This window comes from Salvia miltiorrhiza, chromosome 3, assembly GCF_028751815.1.
Source record: "Salvia miltiorrhiza cultivar Shanhuang (shh) chromosome 3, IMPLAD_Smil_shh, whole genome shotgun sequence".
NCBI lineage: Eukaryota > Viridiplantae > Streptophyta > Magnoliopsida > Lamiales > Lamiaceae > Salvia > Salvia miltiorrhiza.
The window spans coordinates 49741221-49766543 of record NC_080389.1 but is presented as its reverse complement, the minus strand read 5'-3'; the positions used below and the strand labels follow the sequence as shown (position 1 = coordinate 49766543).

At 36.6% G+C, this 25323-nt stretch overlaps 3 protein-coding genes across 3 annotated transcripts; all 3 read right to left on the bottom strand.

Moving 5' to 3' along the window:
• Positions 1-12411: 12411 nt before the first annotated feature.
• Positions 12412-13668, bottom strand: LOC131018936 (uncharacterized). Its single transcript, XM_057947620.1, has one exon. The coding sequence runs from the start codon at positions 13666-13668 to the stop codon at positions 12412-12414; it is 1257 nt and encodes a 418-aa protein (XP_057803603.1).
• Positions 13669-17242: 3574 nt separating this feature from the next.
• On the bottom strand, positions 17243-17782 carry LOC131018935 (uncharacterized). The gene has a single exon (XM_057947619.1). The coding sequence runs from the start codon at positions 17780-17782 to the stop codon at positions 17243-17245; it is 540 nt and encodes a 179-aa protein (XP_057803602.1).
• A 3090-nt stretch (positions 17783-20872) lies between these two features.
• LOC131016358 (uncharacterized) lies at positions 20873-23125 on the bottom strand. The gene is made up of 3 exons (XM_057945053.1): positions 22037-23125; positions 21707-21899; positions 20873-21627 (listed from the first exon to the last, which is right to left on the bottom strand). The coding sequence occupies exons 1-3, from the start codon at positions 22418-22420 to the stop codon at positions 21062-21064; spliced, it is 1143 nt and encodes a 380-aa protein (XP_057801036.1). The 5' UTR covers positions 22421-23125; the 3' UTR covers positions 20873-21061.
• Between the last annotated feature and the right edge of the window lie 2198 nt (positions 23126-25323).

The following is a 25323-nucleotide window of genomic DNA, read 5'->3' as shown; positions in this document are numbered from 1 at the left end:
CGGCAATCAAGGCCGACAAAAGAAGGTGGATGTCATATTCAAGCAAGCTGGCCACGAAGAAGGAATCCGAGGCCAACAACCAAGCAATAATAGAGGGGTTCAAACCTCTATATAAACACAAGTGCTGGAGAGAAGAGATCATCGAAAAATTTCCACAACTTTCTCACACTACACACTCTCTCTTCAGAATCTATCTTTGTAATTTTAAATTCTTGTTTTTAAAAGTTTTCGTTTTTAGTTTTAGTTCCTTTTTATTTTTATGTACACAAGTATTAGCTACTATGAGTAGCTAAACAAGTTTGTCTCCTCCCTTGGGGAGTATTTTATAAAATGAATTAAATTTTATATAATTCCTCTATAAACACTTAGTTTTTGCCCAACTATTTCGGTTTAGTATAAATATTTTCTTTTCATTTTTCAACAAAAATATTTAGAGTCGATACACAGCGAAGGAGGGAAACTGATTCCTGAAGGTGACCATTCGGCGAAAGCCGGAACACAGTGAAGGAAGAAGGTTGCAACCACCACTTGCGAGCGTGTGGTTGGACGAAGGCCGAGGAGGCAAGAAGTCCGTAAAACGCGATTAAAGCTCCGGAAGGTGACCAGTCGACGAAAGGTATACTGTTGATTTATGTTTTGAATTATTTAGAAGTTGTACGGAAGCATGTTGGGCCTGATTATGTATTTATTGAATCATGATAATTTGAACATGAAATGGTCTAATGATGGATTTCTTGAGGATTGGTTAAGGGGTAGTTTTGGCATTAATAATAAGTTGGGTATGGTTGATATATGTTTTGTAAAAGTGGGTATTTTTGATAGATAAGTTATGAAGGTGGGTATTTTAAATTTTGACCCTATTTTAATTCCTCTTTTGACGTGCATATTTGCAATTACGTATTTACCCTTTCGATAATGTCGAAGCCATTCTAGGAATGTGGGTTAACTCCACCTTGAAAGCTTTGTTTCATACTCGAGCGAATTTGTTGACCCTAATATTACATCACTAAGGAATCATATGTCAAATTCATGTCACATTGCTAATTCATGATTTGATTTTACAGCATTCTTAAATTTCAATAAAAGTCATAAGTTGTACTCCCTCCGTCCCGCTAAAGTTGGCAACATTCGTTTCGGCACGGAGATTAAGAAATTGAGTGTTATATGTTTTAATAGAGTGTGGCCTACAATTGTTGACCAAATTAGTGAGTAATTGTTGACTTAATTAAAGTAATTTTGGTATTTTTAGAAAGTGGCCTACAATTGTTGACCAAATTAGTGAGTAATTGTTGACTTAATTAAAGTAAACTTTTGCCATTTTTAGAAAGTGGCCAACTTTAATGGGACACCCAAAATAGAAATGTTGCCAACTTTAATGGGACGGAGGGAGTATTCCATAAGTTCTTCTTAAAAATTATTAAATTGAATTTAAATTTATAACTTTTGATTATTAATATTCCCACCGAACAAGTGATCCATGGAAAGTAAGGTCCAAACCCTTTATGTAGAGAAAATAAAGATAATTGGATTTGATAGACTTAGAGGACGTTTGATTGAGCTTATAAATTTTTTAAATAATTTTTAAGTTGCGTAGGAATTTATAAGTTCATTTAAAATATTTAATAAAATAAGTTCTTAAACAATTAATTAGCTTTAAAATAAGCTTTCGTGAAGACAATCAGGCGGCGAACAATATGGCCAATGACAAGAGGATTGAGGGTTGGTGGGCTTATAAGATCGACGATATCAAGCATGTAGTGCGAACTGATATGGCCACGCATAGTCATCTCCGCGTCAAGTAATTTTTGTGGTTTCCGCCACGAGTGTTTCCCTGCGTGGTTTAGGTTGAGGTTGGTGGTGTTGTGGTGAAGCGTCCGTTGATGTCTTTTTCAATTGGCTGGTGCGCTAGCGACTGGACATTGATGGGTCGGGATCTATTGGAGGCGATGCGGCTGTGGTGCTCCTCGAATTGCCTGCGAGGAGAGGGGTTCTTCTGGTTGGCATTGTGTTCTTATTTTGGGAGCTCTCTGAATTGGTAGGGATGTTTTGGTAGATGGTTTGGTTCGTCTTTGATTTCCCTGCTGATTTTTGGCATATTGTTTGGCTCACTTTTGTTGCCCGGGGTGGTGACATTTGCGGCTATTGGGGGTACAGTAATGGCCATGTCGAAGCTTCCTAATGGTTGTTTGGTGTCTAGCGGTTGGGGGAGTAGCATTACGTGGGCCATGGCTTTGCCGAAGCCCGGGTTTGCTTGCTCCCTGCCCCGGGTTTTCCTTTTCCGTTGTACTTCCTATTTTTTGGATGTTTTAGACAACACTCTTTTTTCCCCCTTTTTCGTTTTTCCCATTGGATTTTAATGAGGCTTGACCCTTAGTTTGCTTCCTATCTGCTTTCATGGGTTTAGGTTTTTTTTTTTCTTTAATAAAGCGATATTTAATTAAGCTTTAAAATAAGCTTTAAGAGTTTATAAGCTTCTCAAAAAATAAATTCATCTACCTCAACTTATTTTTTCAAAATTTTATATGCAGTAATAATTTTACAAATATTATTCAACGATATTTTATTATTTTCATCATATATCATTTCAAGTTGTCGCGAACTAGTGATTGTGCTTTCCCAGGGCTGCCTCAATGGAAACTAACACACCTTTTATCGTGGCTACCTTAGAATGCAACTTATCTAACACCTTCTCCATCTTTGTCTTCTCTCTTGTCTTGGGCATGAATAATTCCACACTCACCACACCAATTTAATAGAGTTAAGATCGTATGAAAGATAAAAGAAAAGACTGAAATTATCTGAAAGATAACACTCAAACGTAGGTCACATAGCAAGATACTTTGCCATAACCTACGCTACAAAGTTCAAACAGAAAAGCTAAACATAATTTCGGCAATACAAAATTCAGGCCCATACAAAAAACATAAGCCCAAAATTATAAAATAAGAATAATAATAAATACAGTAAGAATAATAATAAAAGAACATAATTCAAAACTAAATCCATAACTAATTATTTTTGGCCCGAAACTTGCTGCGCACATGAACCTTACTGCTCTATTAGAACATGAAAGCCCAATCGCAAGATTACATTGAAAATAATTAGGCTTTACACTATGAATAAAAACATATTGCAATGGTATATATTAAGAATTTATTCATTAAAGTGATGAATTCATCGTAGATCTTCATGATCTAAGTGCATAAAATAATTTTTATTTTATACGATAAATACCTGAACTTATTTGAACCACTTTCTATAGTGAAAACCACAATTTAAAAGAACTGCTAACAATGCACTAATGTGTAAAGTTACTGCATTTGCTGTGCAATTAGCTGCATTCGGAAAAAATGAAAGAAAAAAAAGTACACCCTTCGTCCCATTATTTTTAGGGTTAATAGCAAAAAAATACACGAACTATCACCAAATTTCCAAATTGCACATGACTTTCAAAATTAGCCCCAGAATACATCACCTTTTAATTTAATTGTAATTTGCACACGCGTTGACCATCACTTTAAGCGTAGTTGACGTGGCAACCGGAAATTGCAGACGTGGACTAACCGCCGGGCATGTAAAACGACGTCGTTTTGTCAAGATTTAAAAAAAATGCTGCTGCAAAAAAAAAAAAAAAACGCCGCCGTGGAAACCATCTTCGTCGTCTTCTCCATCCTCCCGTCGATTAAATCCTCCACATTTCCCGGGTAATGCAGCTTCACCCACTCAACCACCCCACTTTCTCTCTTCCCAAAATCTAGGGCTGGGAATCAGGTCGGGATCGGGTACCCTACCCGAAAAAATCGGGTACCCGGTCCCGATTAAGACGAAAAACTGATACCCGATCCCGAACCCGAAAAAAAATAGGGTACCCTAATACCCGATTCGGGTACCCGGGTCGGGTATTCGGGTACCCTAATTACCCGGTACACATTGAATTGAGACATTGAGTAATTAAAAAAAAAAGGAAGAAGAAGATAAGAAGAAGAGGAACTCGGAGGCGGCGCAGCTGGGAGTGGGGACGACTGGCGGCGCGTCTGCTGGGAGCTCGGAGGCGGCGCAGCTGCTGGGACGACGAAGGCGGCGAGGCTGGGTCGACGGGCTGCGGGCGGAACAGAGGGAGTTGGGCGCCTGGCTGACAGCGGACTGGGCGATGGTCGCGAGAGGACTGCGCCGCTGGATCGTGGCGGGCAGCGGGTGGGACGACGAAGGCCGGCGCCGGCGACGTTGGGTCGTCGAGCAAACGGAACAGAGGGATTGAGGGCTGGGCTGGGGCCTGGGGGTGCGGCGGGAGTCAGGACTCGGGAGAACAGGTGAGGGAGTAGGTAGGTTACAGACTTCACTCATTTGATTTGAAAATTGAAATTAAAGAATTAAAATTTAATTAAATAATTTAATATATATTTAATAAAAACCGGGTATTTCGGGTATACCCGATACCCGATTTTTCTCCACCTTAAATACCCGATCCCGAACCCGGTCCCTATTTTTTCGGGTATAGGGTACCCGATACCCGATTTTTTCGGGTCGGGTAATCGGGTACCCTATACCCGAACCCTATCTTCCCACCCCTACCAAAATCCCACCTATTTGTCACGGTCTCAAACACCAGCACTCCAAATTCGCACATTCGTACACACGGCAAAGACCATTCATTCTTCACCACAAAATTCTTTATGAAAAGGAAAAAAAAACTTGAAACAGAGGAGAAATGCGACGGTTGTTGGTAAGGACCCAAGACTTAATCATCAAAATTGAAGGGTTGAGAGAGAGGGAGACGTCGTTCGCCTTGTCGGCCTAGAGGCAGCGACGATGCCTACAGAGAGGAGAGAGAAGCAGAGGGCGGGGATGAGGAGTGAGGGCGGGGAGAGGATGAAGGCGGCGACGTTGTTAGAGAGGGCGGGTTTGAGGGAGGCAACGACGACGCCTTCTCTCACCCTTTTCTAAAGCTCACCTCTCTCATCTCATTTCTCAAACCTAGATCCCATATTTCCAGCCTCCATCTTCTTCTTCGATTTTTGGCAAAGAATAACAAGAAACCACTGACGCTGATTTCGGTCATAGGCCTTTCTCTTCATCTCTTAGTTCGGTGACAACAACAGCTCACACCCCTGACTCTTGCTTCCTCTGTTGTGGCTCCTTCTCCAACGAACACCGCTCCGCTCACGCCTCTAACCCTTCTAGGATTTGCTGGAAAAAAATTGCGTCGCCTAGGGTTTCATTCCCTTAGAGCGGCGCCGCCTCTGCTCAAATCACCTTTTAATTTAATTTCAGACTTTGTTTAATTAATCAGGCTTTGATTAATTAAAATCACCTTCGTTTTGTCAATGTGGCTTGCCAGCGTGTAAAAAAAGCCACAAATAATGCCATATAATGTTAAATATTATCCACGTCATCGCCGGTCAAACTTAAGAGCTGCTGAAATTTTCGTCGTGTGCAATTTACAAATAAATTAAAAGGTGATGTATTTTGGAGCTAATTTTAAAGGTGATTTGCAATATGCAAATCCTGTGATAGTTCGTGTATTTTCCGGCTATTAACCCTTATTTTTATTATTATCTCACTTACTATTTTGGATTGTCTCATTTTTATAAAAAGTACTTCCTTCGTCCCTCAAATAACTTTCTATCTTTCCTTTTTGGGTCGTCCCTCATATACCTTCATATTCATTTTGGGACACTATCCCACCACTAATAAATTTTTTATTCTTACTTTTCACATTTTCACCTCTCCCAATACTAATCATAACATTTTTTTTCATCACTTTCAATACTAATATAACTTTTTTTGTCATCACTTTCAATACACTCAACAACTTTATCTTAAATCCTATGTGCCTCCTAGAAAATTACTCCCTCCGTCCATGAAATAAACTCTCATTTGATGTTCGTCACAGAAACTAAGAAAGTTGATAAAGGCGTTGTTAGTTAAATAGAAGGGTAGTTGACTAAAGTGATAAAAGTATTATGAGGTGGACCCATGAATGGTAAATGATACAATAAATATAGAATATAAAAGTGATAAATGTATTGTGAAGGTGGGCCCATGACTGGTAAAGGGTAGTATATATAAAATATAAAAGTGATAAGGGTTAAGTATCAGACTCCCCCTATCGATGGCGTCTCTATCGCGTTTAGCCCCCTACCGTTAAGGGGGAGAGCTGCCCACTACCTCAACGTGGCTTTATCGCACCAATTCCCTCCCCCCCTCTGCCTTTTAACGGATGTTAACGCCGTTAGAAAAAATGTTTTTATGATCCCTCTCTCCCTCTCTCAAGCTCTGCCGCCGCGGCTCATCCTTTGGTGAAGGGCCGTTGGCCGGCCTCCATCTCCGTCGCCTCTTCCACTACCATCGTCAGCACCACCACCATGTCTTCCTCCGTCTCCACAAGTTCAGGAACCAAAAGTTCAACATCCAACAGTTTCCACCACCATCCCTCTCTCCCCCACCTTTGCCCCAAATTCCGGCGGCAGGAGCTTCGCCGATGAAGATGGCAAAATCCACAGAAACCTAGATCTGCAGAGAGAGAGCCCATTCTGTATCTTGGCAGCCTATTTCCCCCACTTACGACTGGTGCCTCTGAAGGGTAGGTCGACGCCGACTAGAATGGAGAGGTGGCGGACATCATCGTGAGCGCTGAGAGTGCTGAGATTGGCGTCGGAGCCGGCGAATTTATAATTCACTTTGATGACACCAATGGCGCCGCCGCCGCTTCCGCAGACTGAATTTAGAGAGAGAAAATTGAGGAGCGGCGAGAGAAAGAGGAGCAGTAGAAAGCGGAAGTGTGGCTCTATTTTCTGTTTCTCACCTTCTCCGACGAGCAGTCGATGCCGATTGGCTTCGCCGGAGGGAGCTGCAACGGCAGATTCTGCCTATTGGCTTCGCCGGAGGTGTCGATGGGTGTGAGGAGGTGAGGCGCCAGATCTGAAAATCAAGGAGAGAGAGAGAAAGATGAGTGAGGCCCACCTGAACTTTTTTTAAAAAAAGATTTTTTCTAACGGTGTTAGTGTCCGTTAAGTGGCGGGGGGAATTTGGTGCGATTTTGCCACGTTGAGGTAGTGGGCAGCTCCCCCCCCTGACGGTAGGGGGCTAAACGCGATAGGGATGCCATCGATAGGGGTGAATCTGGTACTTAACCCAAGTGATAAAGGTGTTAGGGGGTGGGACCCATGAATAGTAGATGGTAATAAATGCAGAAAATAAGAGAGGGTATAATTGTCCAAAAAGCAGAGTATGAGTTTATTTCATGGACAAATGTTTAAGGGCAAATAGGAGTTTATTTCGTGGACGGAGGAGTATTTGGGAGACAGAGGGTGTAATAACTAACCCTTCAAAAGGTGTGAGTCCTACCACTTTTAATTTAGGGTGATGCTAAACAGCCACATTGTGGCCACCCACAAGCTATTTAAATAGAAAAAAAGTTTAATTTATTTAACTTATTTTTAAAAATAAAAATAAAATTTAGTTATTTTATTGTATTCTGTACATTGTAGTTATTTTTTTATAATTATTTTGTAATTTTTTATTTTTATAATTATTTTTTTATAATTATTTTGTAATTATTTTTATTTTTATTAAAAAAATAAAAAAATAAAAAAATAAGTACAATGTAAAGAATATAATAAAGTAACTAAATCCTATTTTTATTTAAAAAAATAAATTAAATAAATCATAAAATTTCCCATTAAACTATTTTTTGGATGGCCACAATGTGGCTGCATAGATTTATTGTTTAATTTAACCAATTTACGCATTCTCGATGGGACAAAGTGAGTAAAATTTTCGCTCTATTCAGGATTTGAACTTATGCATTCATCCATCAAAATGATGCATCCACTGTAGAGAGAGGTTCAAGTAAGAACCAGTAAATAAAATAAGAACGGAGCGAATTTTTTTTTTAGTGCAGTAAATTTAGTAGCGGAGTAATTTCAATGGTTCTCACGTTCTTATCAAAATTATAGTTATATATATGTGTGTGTGTGTGTTGCGGGGGGGGGGGGGTGAGGTTGGTTATAGTATGATCTATATTTTTTGTGAAAACATGAGAACAAAGCATTTTTTGAATAAATTAATGCACTCAATGATAAATTTAATGCATTTGAAAAAAAAATTACTCCCTGAAAAATTTAAACTCTAATGCTGCATTCATCCATCCATCCATTAAGGATAATAAATGATTCTCCGATCATTAAGATTTACGATGGATCATGCATCATTTTATTAGATGAATGCATCGTTTGAGTTCGAACTCTGAAAGAAGCGAAAATTTTATTTCTTTTAATAATTTCAACAACGAATGTATTATTTTCACGCTCTCACAAATAATACAATTTCCAATTATGTCCTACGATTCACAAAAAATAATTAAAATTGAATCACTGAGCCACTGCAGAAATCACAATAGCCATGAGTCAAGATTGCTAGTAATGTGGTTGTTTCAACGAAAAGGATTTGGTAATATCGTTTGGGAAAGAAAGGGTTCATCACATTAGATAACTTATCTTAATATTTGCATATTTCACAAATTCCACACATACAAAAGACGTCAGTGTCATGCATCACAAGCAACCCACCACCACACTGAAAAAACGTGTTAAAGCAACAATCCATATTTATTTCATTTTATTTTAGTGATTTATTTTGTTGTGATAAAGTAAGCACCACGTCCACGTTGCTTTCCGATTACTCTATTCCTATTCTTTTCTTTGCCCTTTACTCATTACTCACCACTCATTTACAGTAGAAAAATTGACCTCACAAATACGTTGCTTCTGACGCCCCAATTTAATTCATTGCATACGTCAATATTAATTATGTATTCTCACACTAAATACGAAGAAATTCAATGAGGCTATTCTACGTCAATTTGCTCTTACAACCTAACAAACCTATACTTCCAATTACAAATATTGAACTTTATCCATGTTTTATTTTTCGAACTTAATATAAGTATAAACAAAAACTTACGTCTCACACACTTCCAATTAATTTCTGAATCCGAGTCTATATTTTAATATATGACAAATTTTAAGTTTTATTAATATTTATGATTATAAGTGTGCTATGGAATGTAAATTTGAGTTTGAATTTGTTGATCTCTCGTATAAAACGTGTTTCGCAACACGTAAGTATTGTATATATAATTTCGATTATACGATACTTCTTATTGATTTAGTCTCCCTTCACGAAAGTATGCATATTTAAAATGTTTTTTATTCTTCTGTTTTCATAAGAACTAGATTTGCCCATCGTGCGATGCACGATAATAGTTATTATTAAAATTATATATATATAATATTAAATTAGAAAAACTATTAAATATAACACATAGTTAATTTTGAAATGTTTAATTTTATACAATATTTATAGTTGTACTACAAAAAAATAGAGAAGTACACTAACAAAATATATAAAAACTTTAATACTCCCTCCGTCCATGAAAGAACTTCCTAGGAGGGAGTGGCGTGGGTTTTAAGAAAAAATATTGTTGAGTGTATTGAGAGTGGATAAAAGGTAGTTGAGTGTATTGGGAATGGTGAAAAAGTGTTATAATTAATATTGAGAGTTGTGAAAAGTGAAAAGTAAGAGGATTATAAGTGGTGGTAGTCCAAAAATAGGTAGGAAGTTCTTTTGTGGACGTCCCAAAAAGGAAAGGTAGGAAGTTCTTTCGTGGACGAAGGGAATATTTCATAAGATTATTTTTTAAAAACGAACATTTACGAATTGATAGAATAATCATAATTTATATTTTTGAAAAAGTCATAACTTTTTTTTATATATTAGATATAGATAATCCTCAATTCAATAATTAATGAATAATTTATTAATTTAGACGAAGACTACATATAGTATTTGTCAAAATTATAGATGCAATATTCATGCAATGAAATCAACCAATTATAAGATCATATATAAATATATAATATAATATTGAACTAACTGCGATTAATACTACATATAATTATAAATTTTTTGGAGCAAACACATATATATTTTAATTTTAAATAGTAAGTGTTATTTTTTTATAAATTTATTTATCTTTATATTCATAATAAAGAGAATAATTTTTGTGGACGTCCCAAAATGACAAAAATTAACTATTTTTTGTGGACGGATGGAGTATGATATTATTTTTTAAACAAAAATATCAAAACAAAATTTTCAATTCCCCTTTCTTATAACCTTAACAATTTTATTTTGAGCTCCATTGTGTTTTCTATATTTCCATTTCAGTTTTTTTTTTTTTTGGATCTTCACTAATATTTTTAAAATGTTAATTTGCTTTATGTATAAATATGTATATCATTGCAGCACATAATTGATAATCATTAATTTTACATTTAGTTATGAATAACAAAAGCTACATGCATGGTATTAAATTCGCCAAAAATAACATGTAATAAAATACTACTCCATATTAGTAGAAGATAGATTATACAATTTGCTAAAGTAGTGGGTTAACGGAAATGGATGTACATTGTTGGCAGTTTTTTAATCACCCTCTTTAATTAAATTTATTTACAAAATTGCCATTGAAATTGATTTGAAATCAATTTCTAATTGAAAACTGCTGTTTTAATATAGTATAGATTCAAGTGATATGACCTCCCCTCATGTAAAAAGTTCAAAAGTGAGGTATAGGAATCAAATCACAACCTCTCTCTCGTCCAAATAGAAAAAAAAAAAAAAAAGAGGAGATATTTGTCATCTTATAATACAAGCAATTTTGATGGAAATGTTTAGCATAATACTTGATATTCGAACTTATAATGCAAAAAAATATTTAGGATAATTTTGAAAATACATATAAGAAACTATGACCATTAGAGGTCAGAGTTCAGACCATAGATATTAATTATTAAAATACCTACAATAACGTTCTGTTAATATCGTCAAGGTCAATTGCCACATATATAAATATCACTACATTTACCCGATAGTTGTGTTTTTCAAATATATACTTAAAAACATGGCCGGTCTTGACAAAAATGAGACTTTGGACGAAATTATAATAATAATGTGCCTCTAATATATCATCATACGCAATACATTGAAAAATAAAAAACGTCCATTATTTATTAAAAAAAATGACTTCGTCTAACATTTTTACTTTCAAAATCGTCTACAACACCATTCAAATATATATATGTTATCTAAAATATATTTCTGTACATAATTAATATTGTCAAACCATTCAATATCTCTTGGGGCATTGACGATCTCAAATACGTTGTGTAACATTATATTTCATTCACGCACAATATTTATAAAAAAAATCATTTCACAAACTACTTACTACTCCCTCCGTCCCTAAAATAACTTCATCTTTTTCCATTTTGGGACGTCCCCCAAATAACTTCCTCTTTCTTTCTTTCCATTTTTGGAAACCTACCCCACCACTAATAATACTTTATTTATTCTTACTTTTCACTTTTCACCACTCCCAATACTAATTATAACACTTTTCACAACTTCCAATAATAATTATATCATTTTTTCTTCATTATCAATACACTTTACAACTTTTTATTAAAACCCGTGCCGTCCCCAAAGAGGAAGCCATTTCAGGGACGGAGGGAGTATTACTTAATAAATCAATTTTTGGTGGGTCTCTTTCTCCATTCCAGACAAATTTTCAAATATTTTCTTAAACTATGCCCTCCAATCACCACACTTATTGTGAACGGGAGGTGGGGAGGGTGGGGGGGTATTATCTACGAAAATTAACCCTATTTTTAATCATTTAAAATTTTTAATTCTAATTTATATGACATGATCTATATATATATATATATATATATATATATATATCATAATTAAAAGTTTAGGACTGATAATGATAGAGTGTGTATTTTCTTATATTCCCTCCATCCCAAATTCAATAGGCCACAAAGCTTGGGCACCAATGTTAAGAAACGGATAAATAACAATAAAACAAGACAGAAAAAGTAATATTTTAGGATATATTTATCTAAAAAGTAGGAGAGATAAATGAAGATATTTTTTAAAGTGATCATTATGTATAGACCAATGTTTCGTCATTGTTTGTGTCATTTTCTCTAATTAGTTTAGTCGTATTTTCTTGCAGGTTTTGTGGAAATATTTGGTCTTAATGTATCAAGTTGAGCTTAGTGTGAAATTGTGTGATGCTTCAGCTTTAGAAGAGAAGATTTTGCTGAAATAAGATTTTATTAAAAAGCAAAAAGGAAATAACAAAAACCCTTGAAAGCACAAAGCTGCAGACTAAGGGCCGAGCCTCGTTAAAACCTCATTAAAACAAATGAGGAAAAAGAGTACTCGTCAAGAGTCAAGGTAAACTGAGCTGAGTTGGGAGGCCTCAAGGATTCCGGCCGAACCATTACCCTTAGACCGCCCGGCTCACAACCGAACCCAAACAAAAGAAAGAACAAAAAATCAAGCAAAACGAGTAAAATAAGGAAAAGAGACGTCCTCCTTGACAAAAGCATTTAAACCAGCAATAGTATGAGGCCAAAAACCTTCCTCGCGAGCCTGAGAAGCCAAAAAATCCGCCGATCTGTTGCCCTCACGAAAGATGTGAGAAATACGCCACGTGAAAGTGTGAAGTTTGGAGAGAGCAAGCTGCCACCGAGGCTTGAATCTCCAAGGGACCGTCCCAGAAAGTGACTGGAGAAGCTGTACAACGTAAGAGGAATCCGACTCAAACCAAACTCTCTCCCATTTGGCACGATGTGCAGTTTCGATAGCAATAATAATTGCTAAAAGCTCAGCTTCAAACGCTACCCCATGCCCGCCCGAGAAATGATAACAACCCAGAACGTCATTAGAGGAATTCCTAAAAACACCCCCCGCGTGAATTCTCCCTTCTCTAACCGAACCATCAGTATTAGCTTTGATCCAAGACGGCGGAGGAAGGTGCCAAGCAACGTAAATATAGGAGATAGGTTTCCTAGGTTGCCCAGCGATGGACAGCTTCTTAAGAATGAGAAGATCAGAAACCGAGTTCTCCATAGGACCAAGGTCGAAATTGTTGGCAGCTTCACAAATAAAAACCCGGACCTGCTTGATAATCAAGTGACGCGAAGGCGCCAAATCCTTGTGAATGATGTTGTTACGGTGAGACCAGAGACTCCAGAGAAGAGAGATCACCCCAACTTTCCATAAATTACCAATTTGCTTGATGTTCTTCTGTTGAATAGAAAAGCGAACCAAGCTACCAACATCAGACGGCAAAGGTTGGTCAATCGAGAACCATCTAAAGAAATCCGCCCAAATGGAAGTCGAGAAGGAGCAGTTCAACAGAACGTGGTCCAACGATTCTTCCGCTTCAGAGCATAAAGGGCAGCGATTAGGCCCCTGAATACCATGAAGACGGCTCATATCAAAGGTAGGAAGCTTGCCAACAATAGTACGCCAAACTAAAAGAGATCTCCGAGAGGGAATAAAAGGGGCCCAAATCCAGGAGCCCCAGTCTACCTTAGGGAACTGAGGACGAATGTGAGCAAAGGCCAAAGCAGCAGTAATGTCCCCGAACCCCGAATGTATCCAGGATCTATCGCTGGCAACCCCAGGAATGGGGGTGGAAATGATGTCAAGAGCAATACACGGGAAAGACTGCACAAAACTAGAAGTGAGGTGCCACTTATTATCAAAAAAGTAATCCGAAATGTTCTGAGAGAAATAAGGTATCATGAAATCCGGAATGTGAAGTTTGTCGATCAGTCGATACCCGAGCCAATTATCTCTCCAAAAATAAATCGTATCACCAGTGCCAATCGTGCAGAAGGTATCAGAAGCAATCTCCCGAATCGTCCTTCTAACCCCCGTCCAAACCGAAGAACTCGCCCATTTGGAAATCTAATCCATGGACGGAGTGAGATATCTCTGACGAAGGAGCCGGTAACCGAAGCTGTTCTTATTCATAATAAACCAGCTCAGCCGAAACATGAAACTGTTGTTGATGTCAGAAAAGGCCTTAACCCCAATGCCGCCATGCTCTTTCAGAGCCCGAGCCCTATTGAGTGAGAAGATTTGGACGTTAAATCATTTTGAGATTTTGAAGTAATTAAGCTCAGAATGATGCAAAAGAGGGTGTAGAAGTCTAGCGAGCTGTAATGCGCAGTGAACCGAGCTCACTAATTGAAGAAAAATTGGACAGAATATTGAGTGAGTCGCGGTGCACTATCAACCTGGCCGACTCTGACAATTTTTGATGGGGTTTTACCTTAGATAAGGAGTTTTTGGCAGTTTTAAATCTATCTTTTCATTTCAAACTTTTATCTTTTCACTTGCAAACCACAAGAACTTCAAGGAACACGTTAGTTTATGAATCTTTTCATTTTCTTACGCATTTGGAACAAATTTTCATTTTAGATTAGTAAGAGTTACTTTCTTTTCTTTCTCTACTTTTAATTCTACTCGTCTTTTGCTATTATTTCTACATTATTATGAACTAAATTTACATTCTATGGTTCGAGATATTTGAATCGAGAGTTAAATTATTTTGTGAATGATTTGTAATAGCCCCATTAAATTGTTCTATTTTAGATTATCAATTGACCAATGATTTATCTTGTTAAATGAGGAATGAGATTGAGAGATGAATTCATTGTTGGATCATTGTTTAATTGGAGTTAAACTTAAACGAAAATGCATGGTCTAATCGTTAATCGTTTCTAGCTATTTTGTTTGCATAGTCTCAAAGCATGAATATGGAAATTATTGTTTTGAGTTCCTACGTGAACATGTCGTTAGATTTCATTAATTGTGCTCATGTTTTGCTAATGTGTTAAACTTTCGAGAAGAATAATCTTGGACCTTAGACTCATTTTTCACTCGTTATTCGTTTTAGAATTATTTTGGTATTTTTCTTAAATTTATTTTTTATTTTCTTGAAACAAGCCTTTAACTTATGGATAGAATGTTTAGGATTTATTTTCTTTCTGTGTGTAACGCATAAATCATTAACCTTGTTAAGCCTTCTTCTTGGATACTACTTGGGGCATCTTAACACTCTATGATTGGCCTCAATTCTCTTTCTAGCAATCTAGAGGGTACACTTTAGGTTGAACAACCGCCATGATATTTGGTATTAATAATGAGTAATGTGAGGATTTTTATTATGTATTGATTTTTCCATTTTAGGAAGTGACATATTGAAATGGAACGTCCAAATAAAAAAACATGACCTATTGAATTGAGACTGAGAGAGTATCAATTTTAAAGAGGTAGCCTCATGTATATCCATCCGCACCATGCAAACGGGTCAACCCTACCCAAACTCGCCGACCCGACCCGACCCGACCCATCCACTTTTTTGTTCGCCTATTTATTTTTCACCTAGTTGTTTTCGACCAACGTAAATGATATTTTTACTAAAAACAAATGATAATTTTACTAACAATAAATGATATTTTGATCTTTACATAAAATGATACTTTGTAAATGATATTTTTTAATAAAATCAAATGATACTTTATATAAAAATAAATGATATATTATAAATTACATTTTCAATGCATTTAAATGATATTTTTGAATGGGCACGAACCAAATCGAATCGGACTGAATCGGTCTAAATCATACACCGTCTTCTTCGTACATCCGAATCTACAGGAAAAATTATAAATTTTATATTTCAAACTCTTAAAATTATCATGTATTAGTTTTTCACGAATTTAATAAAAGATGTCACACTAAAATTTAATAGAGGATCTCAAATAATTTTCAACTAGTGCAGTTGCAACTTGCTAAACAAAACAGTCTGGCATCCGGAATTTAACCTTTCATGCTAAACTCAATAAGGAAATTGTATCCCCAATTCTACTTTAAAAAGGGATCACTGATTATTTTGATTTACGGTATTTTATATGTAAAAGAAAGAAAGAAAATGAGTAGCTATTTAAAAATGTTAAAAACTATTATGGAAATGGTGGTGTTGGGAGTCTCGTGACTTTGAGAGAAGCAAATGAAATGACTCATCGCACGAGATCAAAAACATTAGACTTCATCAAATTCTTCACCGAAAAATAGATATGCTACATAATTCATAATGATAATAGAGCTCATTTCCTTAGTTTCTACATATGTAACACTTATTTCAACCGACGATTTCGTGGCGACTACTAGTCTTATCTTATGACCCTTTAAACTGTAAACAACGTATAAATTCAACGTCGATTTTATCCCAAAACCAAGACTATTGTTTTATTCATTTTTATGAAAATAGTCCAAGATTCTAAGAGCATCCACAGTGATTGAGTAAGCTCCTTACTCTATAGAGTGAGGGACCACTTATGAGTAAGGAGCCCACAGTGGAATGACTTATTATCTTACTCTATCTTTTTAGTTTTAATTTTTGTATTTTTCATTTAACTTTAATTGCTCAAATTTAAATAACACAATTTACTTCAAATTAAAATTGCATTAAATATAAAAACCTACAAATTACATAATTTTTTTTACATAAAACTTAAAAATTTAAAAACATAGCCTAAAATAACTATTCCGGCCTTAGAGGTCGAAAACTTGCCCAAATGTGCTCGATCAAATCATGTTGGAGCTTAGTATGTATCTGCCTATCTTGGAGAATTGCATCTCTTCGCACGTATTCCTCGAAGCTAAGCGGGGTTGCTCGAGCACTCTCCGTCGAGTCACTACTAGACGCCCCGTGTCCTGCGTCGTCATCTCTCCAATGGGTAGCTCCTTCACCTTCGTTCTCCACAATCATGTCGTGGAGAATAATACATCACATCATGAAGTTCTTGAGATGCTCGACGAACCAATTCCGAGCCGGACTTTGAATGATTCCCCATCGAGCTTGAAGCACTTCAAAGGCACGTTCGACATCCTTTCGTGCCGATTCTTGCATCTTCTTGAACCTTGCCTCCTTTGGATTGGTCGCCATCGGTGGACTCTTGATGAACGATGGCCACTCCGGATATATGCCATCGCACAAGTAGTAGCCCATCTGTTAGTAGTGTCGGTGGGCCTCAAAGATCACCGGCGACGACGTTTCTTCCAAGACGTCGGAGAACAGAGGCGACTGGTTCAGAATGTTGATATCGTTGTTCGAGCCGGCGATATCGAAGAAGGCATGCCAAATCCACAAATCGTGGGATGCAATAGCTTCCAAGATCAAGGTGGGCTCCCGTTGATCACCGCGTGTAAATGCGTCATGCCACGCCTTTGGGCAATTCTTCCACGCCCAATGTATACAATCAAAACTCTCGAGTATTTCGGGAAATCCATGTCGCACCTCGTGCATCTAATGAAGCCGTTGGACATCCGCCGCCGTAGGACATCGAAGATACTCGGCTTCGTATGCCCGGATGACAGCTTTGCAGAATTTCTTTAGGCATAGATGTCCCGTTGTGTCAGCGACCTTGAGATACTCATCGAAAGTATCCGCACTAACGACGATGGCTAATTGGCAGATAGCCACCATGCATTTCTGCAAAGGCGTGAGAGAGTCTCGGCCCGCAGCATCATGGCTCATTCGAAAGTAACCATCTTCACCTTGCACAGCATCGACGATGTGCAAGGATAGCTCCTTCTGCATTCGAAAACGCAGTTGAAAAAATGTTGGCCTGTACATCGGATTGTTGTTGAAGTAGTCTTGCATAAGACGTAGATGAACAGCCTCATGATCACAATAAACGTAAGTTCGGTTGTGAATAACACGTTCCGGCTCCAGTTGGGTGAAAAATTGAGCAACCGCTTCTTTTGACTCCACGATGACATCCATGATTTCTTGGGTAATCCCGTCGGATGAAGACGACGAAATATCATTGAACCATTCAGCCATTTTTGGAGGAGGAGAATGAATTGAAATAGAGAAAAAGAGAATGGATGAAGGTGTTAATGTAGTTAGAGAAATGAGAGATATTTATAAGAAGAAAAATGGAAAAAAAAAGGAAAAATCGGCTAAAAAGCCGTTGGATTCAAAATTTAAGATTTTTTTTTAATTCAGTACGTGAAGGCACCCCACTTATATCAAAACAGTCATTTAGTCATACTCGAAAAATCGAGTAATACCGAGTAAGGAGCAACCCACAGTGGCTTACTCGTTGTCCACCTTACTCGGGTAAGGTGGATCGAGTATGCCACTGTGGATGCTCTAGGGATTGAATACAAAGACAATAATTGTATCTGCTAATGCAGCCCGTAGTGTGCAATGTTTTGCAGACATACTAATTTGTAGGGATGTCAATCAGACCAACTCATCGGCTTACGGGTTATTCGAGTGCGGGGTGATCGGGTTGAAAAAAAATTTGAATTAAAAATTTCCAACCCTAATTCTAAATGTTCGAGTTTCAACCTAGCCCATCATGTTAGTCGGACTCAAAAATTTATTTTAAAAAAATTACTAATATATTTCTTTTGACAATATTATATTTATAATAAATAATTACATGCATAAATATGTAACATTTTCAACATCAACTTACAGAATAATTAATATGCAAGTGTTAGAGATATAAATATGCAATATTTTTATTAAATAAGTACTATCATTTTTTAATTTTTACATCTAAATATTCTACGTTAAGTACTGGATTAAAAATACAGAGAAGTGAATGATGAGTATCATCTTATTATACTAATTTTCATAAGCAAAGTAATGAAGTTAAAAATCAAATAACAAGAAAATTTTCATATAATCAAGAGAACGTATTATTTTCGGGTCAACCCTATAGGGCTTTAGGTTAATTTCGAATCGACCCTATTGAATTGGGGTTATTCGGTTACAGGCTCTTCAGATTGTAATTTTTATCGAGTTGAAAATTTATAACCTTAACCCTCTCGAATTGGCGGATTAATCGGATCAACTCATATATTTCGAGCTAAATTGACATCCCTACTAATTTGACCAAACCAAATTGGTGAACACATTGAAAATCGATATTAAGAAATAAATGTACAGATAAAATTAATAATAAAATCCAATAAAATAAATTATACTAGTAATTCACAATTGCAATGATAATATATATCTATGGATGCAATTATCAGGTAAGGCATTTCCGAATAAAATTTACCCTTTTTCCCGACATTTACGTATTCAAGATAGTAGATGATTAATAAAGTGTTAATGATGAAAAATATTCATATTTATAACTTCGAACTAAAAATGTCTATTTTTATAAAACACTTGATTGTATATTTAAATTAAAGTAAAAGGTCGAAAAAACACTTGATTGTATATTTAAAATAAAGTAAAAGGTCGAAATTACCAGGAGCTCAAAATTATTATATTGAATGAAAGCTATTAATTTTATTATATTGATGGTTTAGTGTTATTTATTCAAAATGAGATTGACTTAAATAATTTATTTTACAATCGATAAATTCAAGTATTATTACATATATTTAATTATTATTATTATTATACAATACTCATTAAATTTAATATCGTACTCATTAAGTTAATAATATTATTATTATACATTATTTTAAATTAAATACTAATATCTAAATTAACATATTTTTTGTTTATCAATTAATCTACCCATAAATAATGATATTTTGACATTTTTACATAATTTAAAATTTTAAAATAATAAAATATATTGCGACATGTGTATCGCAAAGAAAGATATACAGATTCTCTTTAATAAATATAAGTCCCTATTTGTTGTAGTGAAAATTAATTGCTCAAAAAATAAAATCGAATGAGATAACCCCAAAAAAATCAAGCCAACTGAAGCGGAACGTGGGAAGTATGATTTAGATAACACAAATTTTACTAAAAGTTTGAAAGGTTAATATTAAATGAATAACTAATCCCATAAAAATGGTATTGTTAAGACTTACAAAAGGTCGAATTTTGCCTCGAGCATGACCTCGACCTGGTGGAGGTTTTTACGGACTCGCTTCTTGATGTTCATGTTCTACATGATGCTTTCAAGGGCTCGGATTCTTTGTGTGATGATTTATGAGAAGCCTTCGAACAAGCTCGACAAAAGGTGATTATCGGGAAGCGAATAGGGCGACACATGAGTTGGCCGCTTATGGTAGCGTTTCCACGAATGTAATGATTTGGAGTTGTGATTTTCCATCTTGACTCCAAGATATTGTACGATCCTATATTTCATAATAGAGCTCTTCTTTCGTCTAAAAAAAAGACTTACAAAAAATCTTGAATATTTTTGAGCATTGATTTCTGATAGATAATGTATGTAAATAAAGTTAAAAATACAAAAATAAATGCACGACAAAAGAAACACCACCTCAATCATAATAACAAAAATATGAAGTGATGGAAAGATAAAATAGAAGGGTAAGGCAAAGTCCACCGAATAAATAGTAATCGCACACGATCACAACCACACTCATTTATATGAGATATTTTCTTTTTATAAATAACGAATATTTTTAAAACAATACTCTCTATATCCATTATATCAATTTTATTTTGTGAGTGGTAGCAATGAATATTACTACAAGTGAAGTTTAAGTTTTATTATTATTATGAATTAAATTTGTGAATTCTAGTGTTCTCAATGAAAATAATATTATGAACGAATGAAGATAACAAAATAAAAACGATATCGTGAAAGTATTTTTTCTTTTACGAATATTAAAAATAACAAATTTGACATATTTTTGGGGGAGAGAGCGATTAATATTTTAAGCAAAAATCAGCAGTTAGAACTGAAGGAAGCAATGATTATAATGCGACAAATGTGCACAGAAATCAGGGCACTTCGAATAAGTGAAAAGCTCCCAATTCCCCAAATATACTTTGCCACCGCTCTCTTCCTCAACAAACAAACAAAAGCAGATAGCTTACGCCTTTCCGCACCAACTGCAACTCTAAGAACATATTATTAGTACCACAAAATTAAGAAAAATAATCAAAATACAAAAGTAGCACCTCCTCCTAGCAATGAAATGAAGCCAAAGATCATTTATTTATTGATACTATTAATTAGTAGTACTAGTATTAGCCTGTCTATCTGCTACAATTATCAGTACCCTTACATAAAAGGCGAAGGGATTACAAAGATATACCAGAAAATGGTGATGTCATGTAAGATAGCATCACTCTGATTGATTAACAACAAAAATAGGACCAAAATTTTTATGCTTTATCGTCAATTACTGAAGCTAAACCGGTCACCATCTTCACTCCTTTGTTAGTAGAAGTTTTAGGCCTAATTAGGGGTAGGGGCAGCTCCCACTTTTTCAGCTGTGGCGTCGCAGCCTCGGCGTCGTCAGATAGGCTGCCGCTGCTACTGTTACTGTTAGAGAAAACAAACAGAGATTCACCTTCATCAGGGGAAGGGGAGGACTTTCCACCTAGCATCACCTCCAATTCGCCAGCCTCCTCTCTCTCACTGCTCACCTGAGTTTCTGTGGCGCATCCGCATCGGGTGGAGGCTGAGAGCCATTTCGATTTCACGTAATCGGCTTTGCGCCATGGAGGGACGGGCATGCCTTTCTTCTTTAGGCTCTGCTTCACGGCGTCGGAGACGATTCCGATTATCTTCTCGAGGCGGTCGGATTTGCCGATGAATATGTTGGGCAGTGTTTGGAGGAGTAGTTTATATGATTTGGTTGGCCTTGCGATGGCGAACTCCGATCTGAAATCTATGTCGATGATCAGTCTTTCCCCTTCGATTATCACGTCCACGTACTCGTATTCTCCTGTTGGAATAAGGGTCGTGAATTTACAGAGATTGAGAGAAAGAGGCCGATTTTGGAGATCGATTAGAAGGTGTTTTACCAGCGAGGAAAGAAGGGGATTTTTCCCATTTCGATTTGCAGATTGCAGCGTCGTATCCAAGGGCTATTAGACCATCTGCCACGATTTTTCTGCAGAATCCATCTTTGCGTTTGTTGATCTTGTGTCGTTCAACGATTTTCGCAGTGTCTGCTAGCAAATTCTTTTCGGATACACAAACACAGGGCACCAAACTCTGCTTAAACATTCGGATTTTTCCGGAAAATCCATCAGATAACATAATACGGACAAGAAGATGAACATCAAGAACTCTGTCAAATTATGGACCACAAAATCACATTGCATGTGCAATTGAAGAGAGAGAGAGAGTACCTTAAGTGTATCACAAGCCTGGGAGAAAGAGGAATTGCACGAGTCTGGTTCGTCATCGGAGCTGTCCGTGCAGTTTCCATTGAAGCAAGTGCATCTGTTCCTTCCACACTTGTGCTGCTGCTTCTCGTTGTTTTCCTCCATAAAATTCTGGACCATCTTCGCAAGGCAAACCGAGCTAGGCTCAAACTCCTCCAATCCGTCCTTGTTAGTCAGCGGCTCAGCGGCGCCGGCTGGCTTTTCCGTCACCGGAGCTCTGGAGAACGGCCTCTCGAAAAGCCACTTGAACCTCGACCTAAATACTGGCTTCGCAACTGCCTCACATTTCGCCGTCGGTTCCTCCGCCTCGTTGAAATCGATCGGTTGAATTTTCATGGTTTGAGGCATTAATTTCAGTCGTCCACTAATAAATGATCACAATTTCGACGCCGCTAGTTTTCAGGCTCCATTTCTCCGCGCAGTCAACGTTGAAGACTTCAATTTCTAGGTAACTCCTAATTTTCCAGGCATTCTAGATGAAAGAAAGAAAACTGGCTACGGAAACAACGATCACCTACTCATTAAACTCAACGGCACTAGACAAACCGATCGCACAAAAACAGTCGGCGATAAAGGCGAAAATTAGACGATCTTCCAAAAAAAAGAGATCTTAAAACTCATAGACCAAATTAGATCGGAACAAAAACCGAGAATTTGGCCGAAAATCTATGATACTTTTAACAATCAGGTCATAATTTCCTTACGATTCTAATAATTCTTCCCTTGATCATATACCAGAGACAAAGCATGGAATAACTTGTAAACTGTGCTACGTAAAAAAAAAAAAAACCTTCGCCTTTGCTTTGGGTTTTCAATTACGGGCGAACGTCAACATTCAAAATCAGAAGTGGAGAAAAAGGAACTAACAACATGACATCAGTTCTCCGGCAGCCTGGAATCCGATCATCAGAAGCCGGAATCTTCATTTCCGGCGAGAAAGAGAAAAAAATATCTGACGCACGCACAAACACGGTGAGTGTGTGAATAGGTGGGGAGAGAAATGGAGCGTGATGGTTTAGTGTAGTGTGAAGGAGCAGCTGCTAGGAATAGCAGGCGCTTGAGGGGTGGGGGGGACTTTTAAAAAAGCGGGGGGTCCGCCACGCTGGCATCCGACGTGGCGAGAACAATCCCATCCCCGTTGAGGGGGTACGTGTCAGCCGATTAGCCATGTTCAGCTCCTGATCGCAGCCACACGTCGCCACGTCTGTACGAGGTGACGCGTTTTCAATGCTTTGTGCTGATTTCCCCAAAATAGCCTCGCCTTTCCCCATGAATTACGCGGTTGTTGCACCCGCTCAACTTTTTTCAACTGCCACGTTCTACTGTGGAAATATCAATTTTTACCAACCATTGAGCTTCTTAATTACATAAATGCCCCTTGCTTGCTTTTTTTCTTTTTATTTAAATTACATCTTCCTTTTTTTTTTCCTCCTCCTTTTTCATTATTGTATCGAGACTTTATGCATCTGATAAATGAGGAATGATGTTACCCGTCGCTTTATCAAGCGTATAAGCTTAGCCAAGAAAGTCGATACTCCTATATTGGGCACTATCCCACATTATATCAATTGTGGCCAAAATAATAGGTAATTGAACGTGTGTGCAATATTCGCGTATAATAGGTTTTCTAAATTATGTAAAAAAATAAAAATTGACTTGTAAATTATATAGTGGTTTTTGTATTTGTGCCTACAAACTGCCTAGAGGCTACATGTATCGTATAATCAGATATAAAATCAAAATTCGGGTCTTAAAACACAGATTCTTTTGCAAACACATTGTATTCGGAGCCCGAGAAGAATTTGATGTATTTGTAAAAGAAGACATTTTACAACTATAAACTCATTTTTTTAAAACGGTCATCTCTCACGATTTACTTAATTTGAATTAAAAAAAATTAATAAAAAAATAATGATGTGTTCACGATGTCATTTTTGTAAACATTTAGTTTGTCCACATCAGTGAAAATCAAATTTATGTTAAAATTACTATAATCAATAAATTGATGTATTTTTTAATACATTAAAAATTCATGATAAAAATTAGAATTGATCCAACATTAATATATTTATGTACTAATAACCATTTTCAACTTAAATTATTTAATAAATTACTTAAAGGGTTTAAGTAGCAATTACACCTCTAACATGGATACCCCTATGACGTTAAGCCCCCTATACTCGACATTGGATCAATCAAGGCCCCGATGTCCCAAATTCGGTGCAATTAAACCCGGATTGTTCGTGTTTGTTGGGTGATCTTCTGTGTTTTCCAAAGGCTCTTCTTCTACTCACGCGGTTTGAGGCTTTGTCTTTAGCTCGAATTTCTCTTGAGCTTTTCATCGAATAGTTGGCTGCTGGGCAGAGTGCTGGGTTTGCTTGTGGATTTGGTGCTTTTTCTGATTTTGCTTTGCAGCCTCTTCTCCCTTTGCATGGCTCTTACAATTGGTACTTTGTGTATCCTCTCTTCTAGTTTGTTCTTTGTGCTTTTTTTTCTTCTTGAGGAATTTTTTTAGTTTGGTTTCAGCCTTCGCTCAGAGGCAAGACTTGTGTTTCGTGCTCCAGTGGTTTGGGTTTGGAGTGATCAAATTGGAACTTTTTCAGGTTCTTGGTGCGCTAGATCCTAGTTCTAATTCGATATGATTTCATTGGTTTTGTTCTCTTTTCCGAGTGAGTTGTCTTATCAGCTACTCATTTGTCTTTTGGTCTTCGCCCGTTGTATTATTTTTCTCGTTTTTTTTGGTAATAGACATGTACTCTTTTTCTTTGTCAGTGCTTTTTTTTCATTGGATTTTAACCGATAAGATTTTGATGAGGCTCGATCACTCCTATATTTTTTTTTTGAATAGGTATCTATTATTATATAATCAAATAAGCAACATGCATGCAGGCGGGACCTCTATACCATACAAAGATTGGAAAACAATCCGCACACAGACAATACTACTATTCACACAAAAGTGAAAAAATTACTCACACGTAGGTGTCATTAATGAATTAATTTTTCTTTTCAATAATATTTCAATTCAGTAAAGATAATTTTTGGAGTGCATTCAAAAACACCATTTTACAAATAAATATTCTTCATTGAACTAATAGTATGGACACAACTTTTTTTCAATTTATAAATTTATTGTGTATGTTGACCCTAACAATAAAGTAATTCATGTCTAAGGTCAATGATCATAGTTCGAATCCATCTTAACATTATCTTTACAATTAGTATGGACACAAAACAAATAAACAAACCAG